The sequence below is a fragment of the Lithobates pipiens genome, unplaced genomic scaffold (assembly GCF_037356315.1).
Source record: "Lithobates pipiens isolate NorthernLeopardFrog02 unplaced genomic scaffold, aLitPip1_a1.2 Scaffold_18, whole genome shotgun sequence".
In the NCBI taxonomy this organism is placed as follows: Eukaryota; Metazoa; Chordata; class Amphibia; order Anura; family Ranidae; genus Lithobates; species Lithobates pipiens.
Window position 1 is genome coordinate 312,585,766 of NW_027507758.1, and position 25,602 is coordinate 312,611,367.

Below are 25,602 nucleotides of genomic sequence, written 5' to 3' on the forward strand. Positions count from 1 at the left end.
AGAGGGCACGGGACGGAGGCAAGGCACAGGACGGCACGGCACGGGACGGGACGGGACGGGACCGGAGGCAAGGCACGGCGGCGAGGCACGGCGGCGAGGCACGGCGGCGAGGCACGGAGGCAAGGAGGCTCGGCACGGGACGGAGGCTCGGGACAAAGGCTCAGGACACAGGTAGGCTGGACACACACACACACACACACACACACACACACACACACACACACACACACGGATACACACACACACACAGGGATGGATGGATGGATGGAGACACACACACACAGGGATGGACGGACACACAGGGATGGACGGACACACAGGGATGGACGGACACACAGGGATGGACGGACACACACACAGGGATGGACAGGCATGTCTTACCCTCGGCTTATACACGAGTCAATAAGTTTGCCAGTTTTTTTGGGGGTAAATTGGGGGCCTCGGCTTATATTCGGGTCGGCCTATACTCGAGTATATACGGTAGATAAGCAGGGAGCTTGTCTATGCACAGAACAGCTGTACAAGTTTCTTTGTCTCTCAGCCTGGAGTGGAGTGGAGGTGTGCCTTTCCTCCAATCAGCTCTCACACAGTGTATGCCCCAACTCCACACCCAGTGCTAAAAACAGGAAGAAAGACATGTAACGTGATGTGCAATTCCTAAATTCTAATGTAGAAAGCTGAAGACAGCAGTTATACATGTAAAACTTATGTAGGGAGATTTGTTTCATCTCTGTATAATCTGAGGCTGTTCACTTCACTGAGTAAAGGAGAGGATTTACATCCACTTTAACTTGCTGGACAGCACCATCAAGCCTGTCCTCTAGGGCTCTCAATAACATAATTTCCTTTTATTTCAATGCATAGGTTTCAATTACAGCATATTGTAAAATGTCAGAAGCATTTAATTAAAAATTAATTAGATAAATACTGACTCTGCAGGTACCTATGTCATCAACGACATCCTCTGAGGGCCGTCAGATGATGTAGTTGATGATGAAATGCATCAGAGCGTAGCTTTACGATGACCATCAGTGACTACAGCACGCCGTTCGGAGACACAGCTCTTACTACCGCTGGAAAGGCAGCTTACTGTGGTAGGAGACACTGCACTATCCCCGCTCTGGTTTGCCGACGCAACCTTGTTTGAACCTATGCTGTTTTAAAATGTTAAATATAGTGCAAGTTCTAAAAGGGGGTGATGTTGTGGTAATAGGGATTACACTATGGAGTTTGTTTTCCTTTTTTATGGTCTGAAACTAGCTTATCACTGTATGACCCAACTCTCTTCTGATGGTCTGTCCTGGGAGATTATATACAAGGATATTAAAACAGTGTGTTTTTCTGCATATATAGCCTTATCAGATCTGGTAAGTGTTTAATTCAAAGGGGGATGTGAGTATTCCCTTGCTTCTTCACGTGTGGTGGTGTTGGTGACAGTCTAACATCTCGCAAGCAGGAATTGAACCTATTCTGGACAATCTCATGGACTTGGCTATATCTCAAGATAGATAGAATATTATATATATATATATATATATATATATATATATATATATATATATATATATATATATATATATATATATATATATATATATTTATAGCAAGGTTGGGGGGGGGGGAGGGGGTTGTAGCTCCGCAGGACTGAGTGCAAAGCCGTTAAACTTTAAAACAAAAGGGCTTTTATTTTCATAAGCAAATCAAAATAAGGCTTCCAGCAGCACACAAGCACAAAATAAAGTCTGCTTATCTTCAGATAAAAGTAAAAAGGCACATACAGTTCATGGATGGGTCTTTGTCCCAAGGGTTTAAGGCTGGGTTCACACTGAAGCGATGCGGGAACGCCGCAAATCCGCGGCGGGTTCCCGCATCGCATGCCTCCCGCCGGCAGTTCACACTGCCCTATGCGGACTGCTGGGAGTGTCAATGAAACCTTAATGACACCCCCAGATCAGTTTGCATATCACAGTGCGATCTGCAAACTCGGACAGGAATCGGATCGCATGGTGTGAACACCCATGCGATCCGATTCTGCTGCGGACCAAAAAAAGGGTCCTGTGCGAGTTTGGAGCGGGTGCGATGCGAATTCAGCCATACTATCTGTATGGCTGAACTCGCATCGCACAGAGATCGGATGTGATTTGCACTGCAGTGCGGTGCGAATCACATCCAGTTCTCGTAACCGTAGCAGTGTGAACCCAGCCTAACAGTCCTTGTTGGATCTTTTTAAGAGCCTCCAGCAGACTCACAACTCTTCAAGACAGGTGTATTTAGCAACTATTCCTTGCCACCCCACCTAGAACTACTTCCTGTCTTTTAAGAGCTGCTTCCTGGAGGCTCTTAACCCTGTGTGTGCTGGAACCCCTGTAGTCAGGGATGGAGGCTCTTTCCCACCCGAATATCACTTTAGAGCCTCCGAAATTCCGGGTTCCAAATATCTCTCTAGTAATACAAAGAAATGCGAGTCAGTCCTTTCCTGACTAAGGCTATTCCCGGGAATTCCTCACCCATCCTGGATGACCCCCTGAATTCTACCACACTTCCCTTAAAAGGGACCATAACCCAAATATCGGTGCTATATAGCACCCGTATAGGACCCAACCTTGGTGTCCTGTACAATACATGAGGGTTTAGGCAAGTTAGAGCTCTGGCAGGCATTTGTCCATTACACTAAAGAATGTCGCCCCATTTTCAGCAGGCATGCAAGTTAATTTTTATACTGCGTTAGTCCACAAGACAGGTTTTCCTTCAGGAAGGGGGCAGATTTTTCTCAAACATTACTAAATCAGATGTTAAAAGCAAAAAAATTATGAGGTACCCTTGATTAACATTTGTCAAGCTGTTGAACATACGGAGAATCTTCCTACAAATGTGATTTTTGAATGTTAAGCAATAGCAAGCTTTAGAGGAACCCACTGTAATCACTGAACTTGAACTGAAAATTTCAACCATCGAGTCACCAGGTCATCTGAATGCATCTTCCATCAGATTCCTGTGCCCTGGAAACAAATTTGTCTGGTTTCTTGTTAAACCAAAAACAGATTCACATCCCTCTACGAAAAACATATGTTCTAGAACAGTGTTTGTCAACCTTTTTTCAGTCAAGGCACCCTTCCCAATTCTGAAAAATCTTGAGACACCCCATTAAAAAAAAAAAAAAAATTAAAAAATAAATAAAATAGTTTTACATAATGCATAAACACCTACACACACAGGACACCCAATGTGAGAGGTGATTTATTTTTCCAAAGTAAACATAACTTTGCACATTGCTATTGACTAGTTTTCCAATGTTGTTCTTCTCCATCCGTCTCTCTCTCTCACTCATTGAGCTAACATGCTCTCAATGCTAATGGAGGGGGGCAAGGGAGGGGCAAAAAAGGATGCTATGCAGGCGCCCAACGTTCTCCTTATTAACCAATGACATCACTGGTTGTTAGGATGCCGGTGGCTAAAGGCCGTAATGGTGCACAATGAAAACACGTGGCTTTGTGGAACTAAAAGGCAGGCTTCATTGACCCACTGGCTAGTATACATTTTCTGGAAATTTTTTAGCCATTTTGCCAAGACACCCTGGTTGCAAAAGGCGGTCCTAGAAAATCTCTGGATCGAGAAACAATTCCCCTGGGTGCAGAAATTGTCTACTCAATGTCTGCCTACCAATTTTCTAAACCAGGAGATTGCAGGAACATGAAACTCATTCAACACACCTGGCATCCTGATGATTTATATAAGCCCGGACCAAATGACCAGTTAGAAGGGAGTCCAGTGAAATGATGACAGACAAATAGCTTGTAGCTCCCAGAATGTTGATTGGAAGGTTTGCTCCTTCTTGAGACCAACAATTATCACGAAAAGATAGAAGATCCAGAACTCTGGCCCAACTCGGAAAAACGTTATCCACATAGACAATTTTCCAAATTAAGGGAAAAAAATCCTGACCTCTGAGAATTATGGAGTCACGGCACGTGATGTCACCATGACAAAGACACTTTTGTTCGAGGATTATCTTGTCCAAAAAGATTGATTTGTCCCATGCCCTGGAAGGTTTTGTGGCAACGTTCTGGAGTGGAAAAGAGCTAACGGAACTGCTTTAAAGGTGAATGTCATCTACGCAAGCAAAAGGCCAAAAAATAAATAAATAAATTGGTTTTGGATAGAGGGGAGAGGGAGTAGACCACATCAGTTTTTATAGCAGTATGTGGCCCAACTAAGGAGATTCACCTTATTTGTCCTGTTTACCATGATCACTGAATCCCAAATTTTCGGTTGTCCCCAGAAAAGTAATAGGAGGTGAAATCTGAAGAAAAATTTCTTCAATGAGATACAGATGACAAAAAACTTGCTCTTTGCACTATAACAAAACCTCTGATTTCATAGTCCCAAAATGGTATTTAGGGCAGAGGGACAGCAGAATGTAATTATGAGATCTCTTTCGATCTGTGGGGATACTGACAGCGCACACTCTAGCGGCCTAATCTCTAGTGTGAAAATGTGGAAATTGAATAATCACTGCATTATTTCCTTTAAAAATCACAGAAGAAAATAGCAGAGATAAGGATAATGCTGACAAGTTGTGAGTTGCAGAAACAGAGGGTAAAATAAGTATTAAACAAGTCACCATTTTTCTAGGTATAAATAAATATATTGCTCAAGGTACTATTGACATGAAACTTTCACCACATATAGGTAACAGCCCATGCATACAACGAAAGCAAAACAAAAGTTCCGAAATTAAGTTGTGTAATAAAATATGACACAGTAAAAAAGTATTGAACACATGAAGAAAGGGAAGTGCAAAAAGGCATGGAAAGCCAAAACACCAGCTGAAATCTATCTGTAATTAGAAAGCAATCCTGCCTATGTCAGTGCAAATTAATATCAGCTTGTTCAATCCCAACTGATAGCCTATAAAAAAAAGGTGTCTTGTTACCAGAAGAAACAACTCATGATGGGTAACAGCAAAGAGCTCTCTCAAAACATACTGATACCATTGGTTACAGAAGGATTTCTAAACTTCTGAATGTTCCAGTGAGCACTGTTGGGGCCATAATCCAGGAGTGGAAAGAACATAATTTTACCAAACTGGCCACAACCAGGTGCCCCTTAACAAGATTTCTGACAGAGAAGTGAAATGAATTATCAGAAGAGTTTTCCAAGAGCCAATGACCACTTGTGGAGAACTTCAGAAAGACCTGGAATTAACAGGTACAATTGTTACAAAGAAAACAATAAGTAATGCACTCAACCACCATGGCCTATATGCACGCTCACCAAGCAAGACTCCATCGATGAAGAAAAAGCATGAAGCTCATTTAAAATTTGCTGCACAATATTTAGACAAGCCTATGAAATAATGGGAGAATATAGTCTGGTCAGATTAAACCAAAATGTAACTCTTTGAATGCCATAACACAACCATGTTTGGAGGTCAAATTGAACTGCACATCACCCCAAAAACTGCTGGTAAATACTGTGTTGCATTTTTAGTTTTTGTTTTTTTTTTGGGGGGGGGGGGGAGGGGGAAGGGTGCCTTGTAGCTTTTTTAACACCCTCTCTCACTTTTTAAACAGCCTTTTTTTTTCTTTCTTTCCTTCAGTCAGCCTACCAATTAAGGGGAGTGGTTAATTGGTCACAGGTGCTTGAAGCCTATATAACTTTCTGTAGAACTTATATTGGCCTGCTGGAACTTAGACCAAGTGGAACTGGACTATGTGGCGAGTTAAAAACCAGAGTAGAAACAGGAGGTTATAACAGGGTTCAAAGGACTTGTGCAGTGTGAGTACCTGAGTGTTGTCGGAGTAGTGTGTGGTTAGTACCTGTGTATTGTGAGCGCACGTGGGTCTGCGAGCGCACGTGTATGGTATTGTTGAGTAGTAGTGTCAGGATGCTAGTCGTTAGGTAATTTGGACAAGGTATAATCCCAATCCTCATTAAATTGGTAAGTACGATGCCCGGAAGGTGTATGCGTTCTTTGATTATCTGATCGAGGGAGAATACTGCTGTGCAAAATGTAAAAACACTGTTTCCCTGGAAGCCCAGGTTCTGAATCTAGGGAAGCAACTGTCAGCACTGAGAAGACCCTCCATACTAAAGGAGAGCCGGGAACTCACCCGGCAGGGGCCAGCACAGAGGCAGGTGGAGACAAAGAGGTGCAGGCACCAGAAAAGAGTAGATGGGTGACTGTCAGGAAGGATATATGGTGAAGTGCCAGGGAGGCCGATCCTGGGCTGGAGCATCCCAATAAGTATGCTCCATTGAGTGACATTGGTGAAACCAGTCAGGGACCAACACTGCTGGAGCTGAGGGACTCTCCTAGCTGCCAGGGGAAGAACTCTTCCAGTGGGCGTGGGGGAGGAAACAAAGGAAAAGGATAGACAGTTTCTGGTGGTAGAGAATTTAATTCTTAGGACAGAGACGGCAATCTGTGACAAAGACCTGAAGCGCCGAACTGTATGCTGTCTACCGGGCACTCAGGTTCTCAGTTGGTCACCAGTACTAAAGAAGGGAAGGACTGCACCTAAATAAGGCGGGTGCAGATGTGCTGGGCGTAAAGATGGCCAAAAAGTTAGAGGGGTTTTTAAAACTAGGGGATGGGGGGAGGCTCCAAAAGGTAAAGATAGTCAGCGTGGAACATAGTCCAGAGGGTAGTATTGTGGGCATTAGTGGTAGGTTGACTAAAACACATAAACCCAGGGTAAGTATAGTCCTATAACAAGTCCCATTTACAATCTCAGAACACCCAATAAGAGGATGGTATGCAACCGGTCTAAACTACGTGGCATGTTCACCAATGCCAGGAGCCTGGTGGACAAGATGGATGAACTAGAGATACTGCTGTACGAGGAGGATTTGGATTTTGTGGGAATTTCAGAGACTTGGTTCAACAGCTCTCATGATTGGCTGGCAGACATTCAAGGGTATACCCTTTATCGCAGGATAGAGAGGGTAAAAAAGGGGGAGGGGAATGCCTGTATATCAAGAATAATGTACAAGTGAATGTGAGAGATAACATCACCAAGGGAGCTAAGGAAGAGGTGGAATCCTTATGGGTAGAGTTCCAAAAGGGATGAAGCTAAGGGGAAAATAATACTGGGAGTATGCTATAGGCCCCCTAACCTGAGGGAGGAGGGGGAGGCGGACCTCCTATCATAATCTGGATTAGCAGCAAGGATGGGAAGTTTCATTTTAGTGGGGGATTTTAACCACTTGCCGACCGCCGCACGACAATATACGTCGACAGAATGGCACGGCAGGCATATGGGCGTATATATACGTCCCTGCCTTCCCGCGGGTCGGGGGCCCGATCGGGCCCCCCCCCCGGTGCCTGCGGCGGTCGGTATTCGTTCCGGAGCGATCCGGGATGAGGGGGCGGCCATTCATTCATGGCCACCCCCTCGCGATCGCTCCCGACGAATAGAAATCCTTCGTGACATCACTTCCTCTCCTGTAATGTAAACACAGGAGAGGAAGTGATGTAATCTCTCCTCCGTGTTGGTATTTTTCGTTCCGACACCGAGGAGAGAGGATCGGTGAGTTGCACCAACACGACACTACACAGTAGAACATGCCAGGCACACTCACAACCCCCGAACACCCCCCCAATTACCCCTGCCCCCCCAGTCACAGTGACACCAATGTCATTTTATTTATTTATTTATTTTTTTGCATTGGTGTCATTTGTGACTGTAATAACTGTTAGGGCAGTTAGGGTTAGCCCCCTTTAGTTCTAATGTACCCCCCTAACCCCCCCAATAAAGGTTTAACCCCGTGATCACCCCCCGTCGCCAGTGTCACTAAGGCTGGGTTCACATTGCAGCGGTTTATGAGAACGAATGTGATTCGCACCGCACTGCAGTGCAAATTACATCCGATCTCTGTGCGATTCGAGTTCAGCCATACAGATAGTATGGCTGAATTTGCGTCGCACCCGCCGCAAATTCGCACGGGACCCTTTTTTTGGCCCGCAGCAGAATCGGATCGCATGGGTGTTCACACCATGCGATCCGAGTTTGCAGATCGCACTGCGATATGCGAACTGATCTGGGGGTGTCATTAACATTTCACTGACACTCCCAGCAGTTCGCATAGGGCAGTGTGAACTGCCGCCGGGAGGCATGCGATGCGGGAACCCGCCGCGGATTTGTGGCGTTCCTGCATCGCTCCAGTGTGAACCCAGCCTAATAAGTGATCATTTTTCTGATCGCTGTACTAGTGTCACAGGTGACGCTAGTTAGGCAGGTAGGTATTTAGGTTCGCTGCAGCTTTTTATAGCGCCAGGGACCCCCATATACTACCGCATAAAGCCCCCTGATTGCCTCCTAGTTAACCCTTTCACCAGTGATCACCATATAACTGTTACAGGTGACGCTGGTTGGTTAGTTATTTTTTTATAGTTTCAGGGCACCCGCCATTTATTACCTAGTCTCACTAGTGTACCCCTAAATTTAGGGGTGTCTACTTTCCAAAATGGGGTCATTTGGGGGGGGTTTGTGCCATCTTGGCATTTTATGGCCTTCAAAACTGTAACGCCCTTAGAAAGCCTGAAGGCGGTGCTTGGTTTTCGGGGCCCCGTACGTGGCTAGGCTCCCAAAAAGTCCCACATATGTGGTATCCCCGTACTCAGGAGAAGCAGCAGAATTTATTTTGGGGTGTCATTTCACATATGCCCATGGCATGCGTGAGCAATATATCATTTAGTGACAACTTTGTGAAAAAAAAAAAAAAAAAAAAAGTTTGTAATTTTCCCGCAACTTGTGGCAAAATATAAAATATTCCATGGACTCAACATGCCTCTCAGCAAATAGCTTGGGGTGTCTACTTTCTAAAATGGGGTCATTTGTGGGGGTTTTGTGCCATCTTGGCATTTTATGGCCTTCAAAACTTTAATAGGTAGTGAGGAGTGAAGTCAAATATTTACGCCCTTAGAAAACCTGAAGGCTGTTCTTGGTTTTCGGGGCCCCGTACGCAGCTAGGCTCCCAAAAAATCCCACACATGTGGTATCCCCGTACTCAGGAGAAGCAGCAGAATTTATTTTGGGGTGTCATTTCACATATGCCCATAGCATGTGTGAGCAATATATCATTTAGTGACAACTTTGTGTAAAAAAAAAAAAAAAAAATTTTTTTTTTGTCATTATTCAATCGCTTGAGGCAAAAAAATAAAATATTCAATGGGCTCAACATGCCACTTATCAATTTCCTTAGGGGGTCTACTTTCCAAAATGGGGTCATTTGGGGGGGTTTTGTACTGCCCTGCCATTTTAGCACCTCAAGAATTGAGATAGGCAGTCGTAAACTAAAAGCTGCGTAAATTCCAGAAAACGTACCTTAGTTTGTAGATGTGACAACTTTTGCGCAAACCAATAAATATACAGTTATTGACTTTTTTTTTACCAAAGACATGTGGCTAAATACATTTTGGCCTAAATGTATGACTAAAATTGAGTTTATTGGATTTTTCTAATAACAAAAAGTAGAAAATATCATTTTTTTCCAAAATTTGCGGTCTTTTTACGTTTATATCGCAAAAAATAAAAATCGCAGAGGCAATCAAATACCATCAAAAGAAAGCTCTATTTGTGGGAAGAAAAGGACGCAAATTTTGTTTGGGTACAACATTGCATGACCGCGCAATTACCAGTTAAAGCAGCGCAGTGCCAAATTGTAAAAAGACCTCTGGTCATTTACCAGCAAAATGGTCCGGTCTGAAAGTGGTTAATTATCCAGACATAGACTGGGCGGAGGGAGCCATGCATTCGTCTAAGGCTCGCCAGGTCCTAAATGTCTTGCAGGACAATGTCATGTGTCAGATAGTAGACCATGAACACGCCAACTAGAAATAAAGCATTGCTAGATCTATTGATTGCCAACAATACAGACCTGATCATGGATGTGGAAATATGGGGAAATTTAGGAAACTGTGCTCACAGGTCAATTGGCTTCAGTATACATTACACAAATAGGAAACATAAGGGAAATACAAAGACACTGAATTTCAAAAGAGCCAACCTCCCTAAACTACAAACCTTGCTATATATAGATATAAAAAGGGCATTAGCCAGTGCATTCCATTGGGTAATAAATTTAAAAGAGCGAATAAAAGTCTGTATGGCTTAACGCCAATGTAAAAACGCATATAAAAGCAAAAGAGAAGGCCTTCAAAAAATACAAGGTTGAGGGATCATCATTATTCAAACTTTATAAAGAATGCAACAAGAAATGTAAGGGTGCAATTAGGGTGGCTAAGATAGAACGTGAATAACACATAGCGGAGGAGAGCAAAAAAAAAAAGAAATTCTTTAAGTATGTAATCAGTAAAAAAAGGGGGGACAGACCATATTGGCCCCATAAAGAATGAGGTAGGACATCTGGTTACAAAGGATGGGGAGATGGCAAAGGTATTGAATTCAGTCTTCATGAGGGAATCGGGGGGCTTCAGTAACCAAAACTGCAGTGTTTATCCCCGTGACGCATCACAGGAAACAGAGGGCAGAATTAGACTTGGGAAACTTGGGAGACTTGCACCAGAGGGTACTTGGGGAACTCAGTCAAGTAATTGCCAGACCATGATTTTTACAAATTTTTACTTTTAACGAATTTTTACTGACAGTCTGCCTGGAATGGTAGCAGCAGATTGAAGAAAAGCCAATATAGCACCAATATTTAAAAAAGGCCCAAAATACATCCCTGGGAATTACAGACCAGTTAGCTCAACATCAAGAGTATGCAAGCTCTTGGAGGGGATGATAAGGGACTATATACAAGATTTTAGTAATGAAAACTGTATCATTAGCAGTAATCAGCATGGATTTATGAAGAATGGGGGCGTGGCTGTGTGGCAATCATCACCAGTAATGTGCAGTGTTTGAAGCTGAAGAGGGAAGTGGTGATTCGCATCTGTGTCTGGGCACCGAGGAGAGGGTGAGAACAACGCTTACAAGCTCGCACACCTCGGGTCCGCCGTGGCCACAGTCAAAAGTTTGTGCTCTTCAGGACTGAGGCTTGCTGTGACTTTGATATCTATTTTCTGGCTTTTGAACTGTGAAATGTGACTGTAAAGGTTGAAGTGTTTTTGTGTTTTAATAAATCGATTCATACGGTTTTACACTATTGGAGCACCTTTATTATTTTACATGTGGAATATTTGAATTTGCACAATAGATGATCGGAGCAACGGTTCACTACTTGCCGTTTGGCTGGTAAGCGCTTAAGCCTGATACGAACGTGCAGGCATTGGGAGTCGGTGAGTGCATTTCTTAAGGGAGTGGAATCACTGATCACTTTGGTGTGGTGGATGGAATAAGAAGAGACATTACCTTCAAAGGATACTTTTGGACACTCTCATGAAGTTTATCTTAATTTTTTTCTAGTTCTGTGACACATTTATTTGGTTCACTTATCATAGGGTGATAAAATTGTTGTTCTCACACATGTTCTTCATACCATTTAATTGTTGTCACGTTTCTTGGAGTTAGTTATAATTTATAGTTAAGCGCCACTATTTTTCCTTTTTTCTGATTTTAGTTTTAAAAGGTACAATACGATTTGCACTTTACATTTTTTCAAGTGGCAGCTCTAGTTGAGGGAGCAGGCTTTGTCTAGGCGCAGAGGTGGGTATTTAGGTAAAGAGTGGAAATTTTTGGAATACCTGGAGTTTTTATGAAGAATCATTCTTGCCAAACCAATCTATTAACCTTTTATGAGGTCAGTTGCCATCTAGATAAAGGAAGGCCTGTAGACATGGTGTATCTGGATTTTGCAAAAGCATTTGACACAGTTCCCCATAAACATTTACTGTAAAAAATAAGGTCCGTTGGCATGGACCACTGGTTGAGTACATGGATTGAAAACTGGATACAAGGGTGAGTTCAGAGGGTGGTGATAAATGGGGAATACTCTGAATGGCCAGGGGTGGGTAGTGGGGTCCCACAGGGTTCTATGCTGGGACCAATCCTATTTAATTTGTTCATAAATGACCTGGAGGATGGGGTAAACAGTTCAATCTCTGTATTTACAGACAATACTAAGCTAAGTAGGGTGATAACTTCTTCTCAGGATGTGGAAACCTTGCAAGAAGATCTGAACAAATCAATGGGGTGGGCAACTACATGGCAAATGAGGTTTAATGTAGAAAAATGTAAAATAATGCATTTGGGTGGCAAAAATATGAATGCAATCTATACACGAGGGGAGAACCTCTGGGGAATCTAGGATGGAAAAGGAACTGGGGGTCCTAGTATATGATAGGCTCAGCAATGGCATGCAATGCCATTACTGCTGCTAACAAAGCAAACAGAACATTGGCATGCATTAAAAAAGGGATTAACTCAAGGGATTAAGCGATAATTCTCCCGCTCTACAAGACCCTGGTCCAGCCACACCTGGAGTATGCTGTCCCATTCTGGGCACCAGTCCTCAGGAAGGATGTACTGGAAATGGAGCGAGTACAAAGAAGGACAACAAAGCTAATAAAGGGTCTGGAGGAGATTAGTTATGAAGAAAGGTTGCAAGCATTGAACTTATTCTCTCTGGAAAAGAGACGCTTGAGAGGGGATGATTTCAATTTACAAATACCACACGGGTGACCCCACAATAAGGATAAAACTTTTTTCTGGAAGGGAGTTTAACAAGACACATGGCCACTCATTAAAATTAGAAGAAAAGAGGTTTAACCTTAAACTACGAAGAGGGTTCTTTACTGTAAGAGCGGCAAGGATGTGGAATTCCCTTCTATAGGCGGTGGTCTCAGCGGGGGTCATCGATAAGCACCTTAACGAACGCAACATACAGGGATATACAATGTAATACTGACTTATAATCATACACATAGGTTGGACTTGATGGGCTTGTGTCTTTTTTCAACTTCACCGACTATATAAGTAAACAATGATGGAGGGTACAGGAACTGAAAGGAATACAAATTTTACTGTCTTTTTTCAACCTCACCTACTATGTAACCAACAGTGAAATTTGGAGGTAGGAACATTATGGGGTTGTTTTTCAGCATACGGTACTGGCAAACTTCATATTGTTGAAGGAAGGATGAATGGAAAAATGTACCAAGACATTCTTGATAAAAATCGGCTGCCATCTACCAGGATGATGAAGAGGAAACAAGGGTTGACATTTCAGCAATATAATGACCCCAAACACAAAGCCAAGGAAACTCTCAATTGGTTTCAAAGAAAACAAATAAAGCTGGCCCAGTCAATTCCCTGACTTGAATCCAATAGAAATTCTATGGCCACTCTCTGATCCCTTGTTTATTGAACTCTGCTAAGGCATTGATACAGCAAAGATGGAGAAAACAGGACCCTCCCTTAATGAAGGAGTGGGTAGAAAGATTAGAAAGGATACGAAACATGGAAGAGACAATATAAAAATCGGAGCATTCAGAGGGGAGGTATCGGAATAAGTGGCGGCCATGGCTGCAATTTGGAAAAACTGAAAGCTACTTGAAGATCCTGGAATGTTAGTAAGAAACACTAGTGGAAGGATCGAGTGAGAGAGGGGGGGGGGGGAAAGGGGGGGAAGAGGAAAAGGGGGGGGAGAGGGAAAGGGGGGGGAGAGGGAAAGGGGGGGGAGAGGGAAAGGGGGGGGGGAGAGGGAAAGGGGGGGGGGAGAGGGAAAGGGGGGGGGGGAAGAGGGAAAGGGGGGGGGGGAAGAGGGAAAGGGGGGAAGAGGGAAAGGGGGGGAGAGGGAAAGGGGGGGAGAGGGAAAGGGGGGGGAGGGAAAGGCTGGGGGGAAAAGGAAGTATTTCTCATAGAAATTATTTTGTATTGATTGTATTTTTTTGTAAATGAGTGTAAAATTGGAAAAACTTGGAAAATAAAGAATAATAATAAAAAAAAAATTCTATGGAAAGAACTAAAGATTAGAGTTCATAGAAGAGGCCTCCGGAACCTTCAAGATTTGAAGACTGTTTGTGTAGAAGAATGGGCCAAAGTCACGCCTGAGCAATGCATATGACTAGTTTCTTCATACAGGAGGCATCTTTTGAAGCTTTCATTACCAACAAAGGATTTTATACAAAGTATTAAATACATTTCAGTTAGCGTGTTCAATACTTTTTTTTATCGTTAGCACCTTTAGAAATATATATACCTAGAAAAATGGTGACGTGTTCAATACTTATTTTACCTGCTGTAAATTCGCCTATCTGCAAGTTTTCATGTTCTCCCAGTGCTTCTGTGGGTTTCCTCTGGGTACTCTGGTTGCCTCCCATGCTATAAAGACATGTCAGTAGGTTAACTGGCTCAAGTGAGGTAGGTACCCTAAAACAGTAAGCTTGCTGAGTGCAGGAACAGCTGTGAATGTTTTAAACTTTGAGGTTGAATTACTTTAGCTACAGAGGTTCATAAAGGCTTGTTTTAAAGCCCATTTACTGCTTGTTAAGAATGTAAATGTTTGAACATCTATAACCTGACCACTAATCTACTTTACAGCCAAGCTGAATACACGGATGGCTATTTAGTCAGATAGACATCGTACTAGTAAGCAGCTTCCTCTTACTTTTACCTTGCTTAGTGACTATTTGCTACACCCAACGATTAAATAGCTATTAATTTTAACAGCAGTATTGGGAAATTAAGACCTCAAGTATAGCTCTAGCCTGTTCAGATGACTGCCAGCAAAAAAGTTAAATCTCTCAGTAGCAAAAGATTAATATCATCAGTGTAGCCCTAGTCCAGTGTTGATTTAGTGGCTTAAAAGATTTCCAAGTCACTTATCCAGATCAAATATTCAGAGTCAGAATTCTTTATCTGCATACTTGCATTGACCATTGAAGTTTGCTGTTGTGCAGCCTGGAAGCATCCAGTACATCATTTTCGCTTGGCTCCTTACCATCAAATGTCAGAAGCAACTCACTTTTTGTGCACTTTGCAGTTGGTTGTTGGCAATTAGGATGTGAAGAAAAAAAAAAAAAGACTATTTTGCCTTTGTATTAGGATTCATGAAAGCGTGTTTGTACTGGTAGATATTTTATTTATAACAACTCATCACAAGGTTGACTGAATCTTATCATGCGAGAATGAATACATTGTAATTAGTAAAACTTCCCGTTTTTTATGCCCATCTCCCTCTCCCCCTCCATTTTTATTTCAGTCAAAGCCTACAAAAGGTAAACCAAAATGTTGAATAACATACAAAACAACAAAGACGCATGATTGCCTATCTCAAAGCAATAAGTAAAAAGCCAGCTTTTTCATGCCAGAAGCTGCATTTCCTAAATCACCTTAATGTAGCTAAAGACAAGAAATGACAAAGCCCTCCTTGTTACTTGAACATAGAGAAAGAAGTGTGTTACCTAGGTAACCGTTTTGCTTGAAAAATGCGTCTATCCAATTGCTCTGTGTTCTGGCATAGATGTCAGGAATAAACACAGCCTTATCCTGTCTCCCGCCGACCACTGTGCCCTTTAAACGTCCACAGTTAACAAGCTCCTCCAACAGAGCTGCAAAAAGAGGATGAAAAAAAAAAAATCAGGATTAAAAAAAAATAAAAAATGTTAAATAGCACTTCTTAATTGCCGGAACAGTTTGCAACACACGGCTTACAAATGTGCTATGTATTCAAGACCAGTCATTCGGGAACTGGATTAGAAGACTTTAAAGAAGAATGCAGATATTTTTAAAGAAACCCTGTCACTAGACCATTTATTTCAAGAAAAATGTTCCCATAAAACTACATATGTGCATTTCAATTATTTTAGACATGTCATTTACCTGTAAAGCCTCCAAGGTGTAGATACCCAAAAGCCCTGAGACAGCTGTTCAGCGCTAACATCTTAGATGTGATGCCAGCAGCCTCTTAGTGGTTACTCAATTTCCCTTCTGCAATAATAGGTCATATAGGGAGGTGAAGGGAGGGGTAGAGGAGCTAGGCCAGCTCGACAGTGAATAGACATACTCAGAAGAAAAAAAACACTATGCCATACAAGGAGGCAGGTGATTTGCCAGGGACGCTCCAGGTGGTCAAATGTTCTAGCAAGTTCAAAGGCACATTTCAAGCCAATTCCAATCATTTACGTGAAGGAAAATTAATTTTTTTATTTTTCCATGCCTATATGTGCATTTTTTAAGTTGGTGACTGAGTATTTAAAGAAGACAATTTTTGCATGGTCACATGACTGAACTTTGTAAAATAAAAAAAAATAAAAAAGGAAGATAGATAATTTCTGAAACTAATCAAAAGCAGTTATGGTACCTGCATCATTGTAACTGTGTTAGAAAAAGTGTCTATAACATGGTATGTTCACAACTATAGTACTTTAATGAATCTTTAGTCCAAAAAGGCTGAGCTCTATTCAGTCTGTGGTAAATCAAGATAACACTCACCAACAGAAAACAAATCCAACAAGTTATATGGTAATAGTAATTAGGCCAATTTATTCATCACAACCAATGTTACCACTATGTATAGCATTTTATTTTTACTAACAGTTTATATGGTAACTCAGCGCGTCAACAATGTCATGTATAGTTCCACTAAAAGTAGAAAAATACATACAACATAAGATAGAATTATAGAAGTATTGTGCTGTGCTATGAAAAGGCACAGGCAAGACAGCTTTAGCCCAGCTCAAGTTGCCTCCTCAAGCACTGTTTTTTTTACTAAACCCTTTGATGGAACCAAAATGTTGAGAATGGGAGAGTCTGTGTTTGGAATGTTATTCCCTTAAAGAGAAGCTCTAGTCTATAAAAAATACTGCAGCTGCTGACTTTTAATATAAGGACACTTACCTGTCCAGGGATCCCGTGATATCGGCACCATGAGCAGATTTGGCAATGGGCTTTGGGTGCAGGTGCCGGCATTGTAAGTAAGGGAAAGCCGGTTTCCTACTGTGCATGCGTGAGTAGCGATGTACTTTCTGAATGGTCCCGCCATCTTCTGGGACCCAAAAGGCAGCAGGGGGGAGGAGAGGCTGAACATGTTGTAGATCGTCAATCTTACTCAGAAGTGGGAGCAGGTACCTGTCAAAACCAGGTAAACGCCCCCCCCCCCCAAATAAAGTGGCAAATGTGGCAGTAGAGGTGGGTGCGAATAAGCAGAGCTTCCCCCTTTTGGGTGGAGCTCCGCTTTAAGGACAAAAAAAAATAAGGTGATTTCTAAATTGACAGCAGCAACAGGTCTCAAAAAAGTTGGGACAGGACAACAAAAAGCTGGCAAAGTAAGTGGTACTAACCAAGAAGAACTGGAGGAACATTTTGCAACTAATTAGGTTAATCTGCAACAGGTAAGTAACATGACTGGGTATAAAAAGAGTACTGATCGTACTGATCAGTACATTGTGTGAATTAGATTGAAGTGTGTAAATGTAGCTTCAGCTACTTAGCTACAGTCTTAACAATAGGAAGTAATAGATGTACTGGAAAACTTGTAAAAAAGGTGCCCAATGGCCCGTACACACGATCCAAAAATCCGATTACAGATTGTTTTTTTTTCGCATTCTAGTTGCATATCAAAAATGGAGAGTTTACTAAAGTTATGAAAATTCTCGTATGATAGAATATGAAAAAAATAAAAATAAAAAAATTGGAAGGGATTTCATGTGTTGCAGTGTATTTGTATTGTGTTTTCAGAAGACAACTGTACTGATTAAACCAGAATCGTACGATCTGGTATCATACGAGAAAAATTTTCATGCTTGTCCCATCAGATAATATCAGATGAACTGTCATGATCGGCTTTAACCACTTGCCGACCGCCTAACGCCGATGTACGTCATCAGAATGGCACGGGCAGGCATAAGCACGTAGATGTACGTGTTTTGCCTCCCGCGGGTCGGGGGCCCGATCGGGCCCCCGCCCGGTGCCTGCGGCGGTCGGTTTTCGTTCGGGAGCGATCCCGGACGAGGGGACGGCCATTCATTCATGGCCACCCCCTCGCGATCGCTCCCGACGAATGGAAATCCCCGGTGACATCACTTCCTCTCCTGTAATGTAAACACAGGAGAGGAAGTGATGTATTCTCTCCTCCGTGTCGGTATTTTTCGTTCCGACACGGAGGAGAGCGGATCAGTGAGTTGCACCAACACATCCCACACACAGTAGAACATGCCAGGCACACTCACACCCCCCCTTTACCCCCCGATCACCCCCCCAATTACCCCTGCCCCCCAGTCACAGTGACACCAATGTCATTTTTTTTTTTTTTTTTTTTTTTTTTGCATTGGTGTCATTTGTGACTGTAATAACTGTTAGGGCAGTTAGGGTTAGCCCCCTTTAGTTCTAATGTACCCCCCTAACCCCCCCAATAAAGGTTTAACCCCGTGATCACCCCCCGTCGCCAGTGTCACTAAGGCTGGGTTCACATTGCAGCGGTTTATGAGAACGAATGTGATTCGCACCGCACTGCAGTGCAAATCACATCCGATCTCTGTGCGATTCGAGTTCAGCCATTCGCCGCACCCGCCGCACCCGCCACACCCGCCGCACCCGCCGCAAATTCGCACGGGACCCTTTTTTTGGCCCGCAGCAGAATCGGATCGCATGGGTGTTCACACCATGCGATCCGAGTTTGCAGATCGCACTGCGATATGCGAACTGATCTGGGGGTGTCAGTAACATTTCACTGACACTCCCAGCAGTTCGCATAGGGCAGTGTGAACTGCCGCCGGGAGGCATGCGATGCGGGAACCCGCCGCGGATTCGCGGCGTTTCCGCATCGCTCCAGTGTGAACCCAGCCTAATAAGCGATCATTTTTCTGATCGCCGTATTAGTGTCACAGGTGACGCTAGTTAGGCAGGTAGGTATTTAGGTTCGCCGCAGCTTTTTATAGCGCTAGGGACCCCCATATACTACCGCATAAAGCCCCCTGATTGCCCCCTAGTTAACCCTTTCACCAGTGATCACCATATAACTGTTACAGGTGACGCTGGTTGGTTAGTTATTTTTTTATAGTTTCAGGGCACCCGCCATTTATTACCTAATAAAGGTTTAACCCCCTGATCACCCGGCAGGTGTCATTTGTGACTAATAACTGTTAGGGCAGTTAGGGTTAGCCCCCTTTAGTTCTAAGGTACCCCCCTAACCCCCCCAATAAAGGTTTAACCCCGTGATCACCCCCCGTCGCCAGTGTCACTAAGGCTGGGTTCACATTGCAGCGGTTTATGAGAACGGATGTGATTCGCACCGCACTGCAGTGCAAATCACATCCGATCTCTGTGCGATTCGAGTTCAGCTATACAGATAGTATGGCTGAATTCGTGTCGCACCCGCCGCACCCGCCGCAAACTCGCACGGGACCCTTTTTTTGGTCCGCAGCAGAATCGGATCGCATGGGTGTTCACACCATGCGATCCAAGTTTGCAGATCGCACTGCGATATGCGAACTGATCTGGGGGTGTCATTAACATTTCACTGACACTCCCAGCAGTTCGCATAGGGCAGTGTGAACTGCCGCCGGGAGGCATGCGATGCGGGAACCCGCCGCGCATTCGTGGCGTTCCCGCATCGCTCCAGTGTGAACCCAGCCTAATAAGCGATCGTTTTTCTGATCGCTGTATTAGTGTCACAGGTGACGCTAGTTAGGCAGGTAGGTATTTAGGTTCGCCGCAGCTTTTTATAGCGCCAGGGACCCCCATATACTACCGCATAAAGCCCCCTGATTGCCCCCTAGTTAACCCTTTCACCAGTGATCACCATATAACTGTTACAGGTGACGCTGGTTGGTTAGTTATTTTTTTATAGTTTCAGGGCACCCGCCATTTATTACCTAGTCTCACTAGTGTACCCCTAAATTTAGGGGTGTCTACTTTCTAAAATGGGGTCATTTGGGGGGGGGGGTTTGTGCCATCTTGGCATTTTATGGCCTTCAAAACTGTAACGCCCTTAGAAAGCCTGAAGGCGGTGCTTGGTTTTTGGGGCCCCGTACGCGGCTAGGCTCCCAAAAAGTCCCACATATGTGGTATCCCCGTACTCAGGAGAAGCAGCAGAATTTATTTTGGGGTGTCATTTCACATATGCCCATGGCATGCGTGAGCAATATATCATTTAGTGACAACTTTGTGAAAAAAAAAAAAAGTTTGTAATTTTCCCGCAACTTGTGGCAAAATATAAAATATTCCATGGACTCAACATGCCTCTCAGCAAATAGCTTGGGGTGTCTACTTTCTAAAATGGGGTCATTTGTGGGGGTTTTGTGCCATCTTGGCATTTTATGGCCTTCAAAACTGTAATAGGTAGTGAGAAGTGAACTCAAAAAATTACGCCCTTAGAAAGCCTGAAGGCGGTGCTTGGTTTTCGGGGCCCCGTACGCGGCTAGGCTCCCAAAAAGTCCCACATATGTGGTATCCCCGTACTCAGGAGAAGCAGCAGAATTTATTTTGGGGTGTCATTTCACATATGCCCATGGCATGCATGAGCAATATATCATTTAGTGACAACTTTGTGAAAAAAAAAAAAAAAAAAAAAAAGTTTGTAATTTTCCCGCAACTTGTGGCAAAATATAAAATATTCCATGGACTCAACATGCCTCTCAGCAAATAGCTTGGGGTGTCTACTTTCTAAAATGGGGTCATTTGTGGGGGTTTTGTGCCATCTTGGCATTTTATGGCCTTCAAAACTGTAATAGGTAGTGAGGCGTGAAATCAAAAATTTACGCCCTTAGAAAGCCTGAAGGCGGTGCTTGGTTTTCGGGGCCCTGTACGCGGCTAGGCTCCCAAAAAGTCCCACATATGTGGTATCCCCGTACTCAGGAGAAGCAGCAGAATTTATTTTGGGGTGTCATTTCACATACGCCCATAGCATGTGTGAGCAATATATCATTTAGTGACAACTTTGTGTAAAAAAAAAAAAAAAATTTTTTTTTTGTCATTATTCAATCGCTTGAGGCAAAAAAATAAAATATTCAATGGGCTCAACATGCCTCTTATCAATTTCCTTAGGGGGTCTACTTTCCAAAATGGGGTCATTTGGGGGGGTTTTGTACTGCCCTGTCATTTTAGCACCTCAAGAAATGAGATAGGCAGTCGTAAACTAAAAGCTGCGTAAATTCCAGAAAACGTACCTTAGTTTGTAGATGTGACAACTTTTGCGCAAACCAATAAATATACAATTATTGACTTTTTTTTTACCAAAGACATGTGGCTGAATACATTTTGTCCTAAATGTATGACTAAAATTGAGTTTATTGGATTTTTCTAATAACAAAAAGTAGAAAATATCATTTTTTTTCAAAATTTGCGGTCTTTTTACGTTTATATCGCAAAAAATAAAAATCGCAGAGGCAATCAAATACCATCAAAAGAAAGCTCTATTTGTGGGAAGAAAAGGACGCAAATTTTGTTTGGGTACAACATTGCATGACCGCGCAATTACCAGTTAAAGCAGCGCAGTGCCAAAGTGTAAAAAGACCTCTGGTCATTTACCAGCAAAATGGTCCGGTCTGAAAGTGGTTAAAAAGCTCTGTACTAACAATCCAATTATTGTACAATCGCATCGAAAGCGGTATTTTTCGTCCGATTTTCGTATCGTGTGTATGGGCCATAAAGCTCCACTGTCTGGTGAGAAAAACGTGAATCCAAAATATTAATACTCAATTTAATATTTTAAAAAAAACTTTGTTTCCATTATTTATTTATAAAATAATGCACATACAAAACAATAATTTACATAAATTTTATCCAAGAAAATTCCATTTGAGGTCTTAATAATGTGTAAATATGAGGTTTAGAAGACGGCTATGGGAGTTGTTTTTTAAAATGGGGCTTTTGAATAACGGCTTTCTTCCACACATGTCCACCAGCATTCCTCTCCACTTAAAACCAATACAATGCACAAAATACAGCTGGAAATGCTGGACAATCATGACAATGGGGGTTATTTACGAAAGGTAAAGCCACTTTGCACTGAAATTGCACTTGGAAAATCTCTTCTAAATCTAAGGGGTAGATATGAAATGAGGGGAAGCTCTGCTGATTTTATCATCCAATCATGTTCAAGCTAAAATGCTGTTTTTTATTTTTCCTTGCATGTCCCCCTCAAATCTACAGCAACTTTATTTCCAAGTGCACTTTCAGTGCAAAGTGGATTTTCCTTTCGTAAATAACCCCCAATGTGTATTTTTTACATTTTATTTTACCAAACAGGCAGCAGTTATTCTCCATTTTTGTGTGGCAATCCCATCTACTTAACCACTACAGATCCGCGCTATTGCCAAATGACGGCAACAGCGCGGACCTACATTTCCGGGACGACGTCTATTGACGTCGTCCCGGATACGAGCGGCCTGCGCGCCCCCTGAGGGGCGCGCGCGGCGCGCGCTCTGTGATCGGCGAGTCCGTGAGACTCGCCTGATCACCGATCCGTGCAAGGGGTCGATCCCGACCCCTTATCACGTGATCAGCTGTCAGCCAATGACAGCTGATCATGTGATAGAACGGAGCCGGTAATCGGCTATTATTCCTCCTCGCGCTGACAGCGCGAGGAGAGAAAAAAAAAGCCGATCACCGGCGGCCGTGATCGGGACATCAGTCCCGATCACGGCCAGCAATACAGCTGACCACCTGCCCCCTGCCAGTGCCCACCTGCCCACCGCCGTGCCATCCTGAATAAAAGTAAGTGCCCCCCATCAGTGCCCACAGTGCCACCTACAGTGCCACCCACAATGCCACCCACAGTGCCATCCAGCAGTGCCACCAACAGTGCCACCCACAGTGCCCACAATCTGCCTCAAAGGTGCTGCGACCCAGTGCCACCCATCAGTGCCCAGCAGTGCCGCCCATCAGTGCCCAGCAGTGCCGCCCATCAGTGCCCAGCAGTGCCACCTATCAGAGCCACCTATCAGTGCCACCTATCAGTGCCCATCAGTCCCATCTATCAGTGGTACCTATCAGTGCCCATCCGTGCCACCCATCCGTGCCACTTATCCGTGCCACCCATCCATGCCATCTTATCTGTGCCCATCTTTGCCCATCAGTGCCACCTTATCTGTGCCTATTAGTGCCGCCTTAACTATGCCTATCAGTGCCCACCAGTGCAGCCCATCAGTGCCCACCAATGCAGCCCATCAGTGCCCACCAATGCAGCCCATCAGTGCCCACCAATGCAGCCATCAGTGCCCACCAATGCAGCCATCAGTGCCGCCTAATCAGCGCACTTCAATGAAGGAGAAAAATGACCCGTTTGCAAAATTTTATAACAAACTATTAAAACATGATTTATTTTTTTTATTTTTTTTGCATCTTTTTTTGTTTGTTTAGCAAAAAATAAAACTCCGAGCTGTAACTAAATACCACCAAAAGAAAGCTCTATTTATGGGAAAAAAATGATAAAAATTTCATTTGGGTACAGTGTTGTATGCCCGCGCAATTGTCATTCAAAGTGCATCAGCGCTGAAAGCTGAAAATTGGTCTGGGACTGAGGGGGGTTTAAGTGCCCAGTAAGCAAGTGGTTAAAGAAATAAACAAAAAAAAAAAACTTACAGTAAAGTAGATGCTCCTGAAAGCCATTCTGGGTGATCAAAGTGATGACTGGAGTGGGTCTAAAAAAAAAAAAAGTAAAAAAAAGTATAATACTAAAGATCATCATACTAACCTTCAGAAATTCAGTAAACGTATACAGCAACTTTAACCCTGGGCAAATACTAACAAAGCAAATGATTCCAGTTCAGATTATTACTTTTCAAATACAGCCCATAACTTTTTTTAACAACTTCTTGAGTGTGCACTTGCTGAGTGAGTTGATCTACAATGCGCACAGTATACATACAAAAACACAATACATTATTCAGTGTTAAGCTGGTCATACATTGTACAATTTTCTTATTCAATTTTGTTTAACTACTATGTAGTGCAAGCAAATTGGAAGTGTTTAGCTATGACCTCCTATTATATGGTTTGGGTAAATCTAAAGCTAAACTGTACAAGAAAATTGTATAAATATATGGCCACCCTCAGTTGGGATTGAATTTGTTAGTGCACACTTTTGTTTTACTTAAACCAGTCTTCAACTGGGGAAGTACAAAAGGTCCTAAAAATGCTAGGCCATTGGAAATTATACTGAATTAATGGTTTCCAAACCAGAAACAACCAGCATGAAAGATTACAGTGGTTGTAAACCTCAGACATGAAATATAAACAAAGCATATCCCTCTTTAGCATAACACAGGGGCGGGCTACAGAATGGATAATCAGATGTTATGACAGAAATTGGGATCTCGTTACCCTGGGTCCCAATCATTAGTAGAAGACCCAGGGCTGTCACTGAACTTTACGGAGGGGGTCTGGTGCTAGAAATATTGCTCTCCAGTGTGAGTGGCGAAATGGAAAGGGTCGTTGGCATTTTTGTGCGTAGACGGGGGGGTTTAGGTGCTTGGGTGTAACTTTCATTTTTTCACAGTTGGAAAAAAAGTTGTTAAAAAAAAAAAAAAAAAAAAAAACGATTTTTAAATCACAAAAGTATGCAAGGATTTTTTGGGTGACAGATTACTTTTATTGAGAGTTTTAGGCCCCGGATGTCTGTCCTATGCTCTAAAGAATAGAATGCAGTGCAGATTGCACTGCAATAGTTTCTTCCCCGGCCAGGCTGGCTGAGGAAACGGACATGGAGACCTGGAAGTGATGGTTTACACATTGCTTCTGGGCCAGTAAGAAGTGAAGGAGCATGTCTTCTCAGCTCCCTCCCCTCTACCTGGTGGCAAAGGCCAAGGATACATGGGGGGGGGGGGTTGTTTTAGCAATCTAGTGCTGGCAGAGGCACCAGTCTGCTTTCATCTGACAGAAGTCAGCTTGTCAAATATACACATAACCCCAGTGGCTGTGTGTATAACCCCCACTGTCGAAAGGGTTAGAGGCCACTTCCTGGATGCAGCATATATGTTGCGTGGTCATAAAGGGGTTAGACGTCACTCTGATTTTGCTGATACAGAATGTATGTTTGTTCCTGGTACTGATGCCACAGGATTAGCAAAATAGCCAGGCAACTAGCAATATGAAAATAAAGTCAGTGATAACAGTTACATGTAGGCTTGCACCGATAATAGTATCAGTGCCGATACAGAGTATTTGCACAAGTATCGGTACTCGTGCAAATGCACCGATACCTGAAACCGATACTTTCAGCCTTGGTTCTTTGAGCTGTCAGCGGGTGTCCCCTGTTGACAGCTGAAGTGGTAAAGAAGTCCGGTAATTGGAGCTGTCAAAAAAAAGCAGCCGGTGTAGTGTCATATTTTGCTCCCCATCATAGAATGCTCCGGAAGTGACGTTGCGGCCAGAAATTTAGCACTGCGCATGCGCGATGCGTTCCAAACACTTGCGCCATGCGTTCTAAATGATTTGCGACAATGCAGACCAGTGAAACCGTCAGATAATGTCAGAGAAGTGAGGGGAGATAATCCCCTCCCTGAGCCACAGTTACCCGCTCTCTCTGCGCCGCTCTCTGCTCTGTCTAAAGTTAATGTCACGATTACCTCCCCTCACTCCCGTGACATTATCTGACGGTTTCACTGAACTACATTGTTGGAAATCCTCTGGAACGCATGGTGCAAGCATTTGGAACGCATCGCGCATGCGCAGTGCAAAATTTCTGCCCGCAACGTCACTTCCGGAGCATTCTATGATGGGGAGCAAAATATGACACTACACCGGCAATGTTTAT

General features: G+C 43.3%; 1 protein-coding gene across 1 annotated transcript in view; it reads right to left on the minus strand.

Moving 5' to 3' along the window:
* The window catches only part of UFL1 (UFM1 specific ligase 1), a 153,258-nt gene that overhangs the window by 89,903 nt on the left and 37,753 nt on the right, over positions 1 to 25,602 (minus strand). Inside the window, exons 7-8 of the mRNA XM_077487222.1 lie at positions 23,430 to 23,488; positions 15,311 to 15,457 (exon numbers count right to left, since the gene is read on the minus strand). Coding sequence (XP_077343348.1) covers positions 15,311 to 15,457; positions 23,430 to 23,488 — 206 coding nt within the window. The remainder of the gene's footprint in view (positions 1 to 15,310; positions 15,458 to 23,429; positions 23,489 to 25,602) is intronic.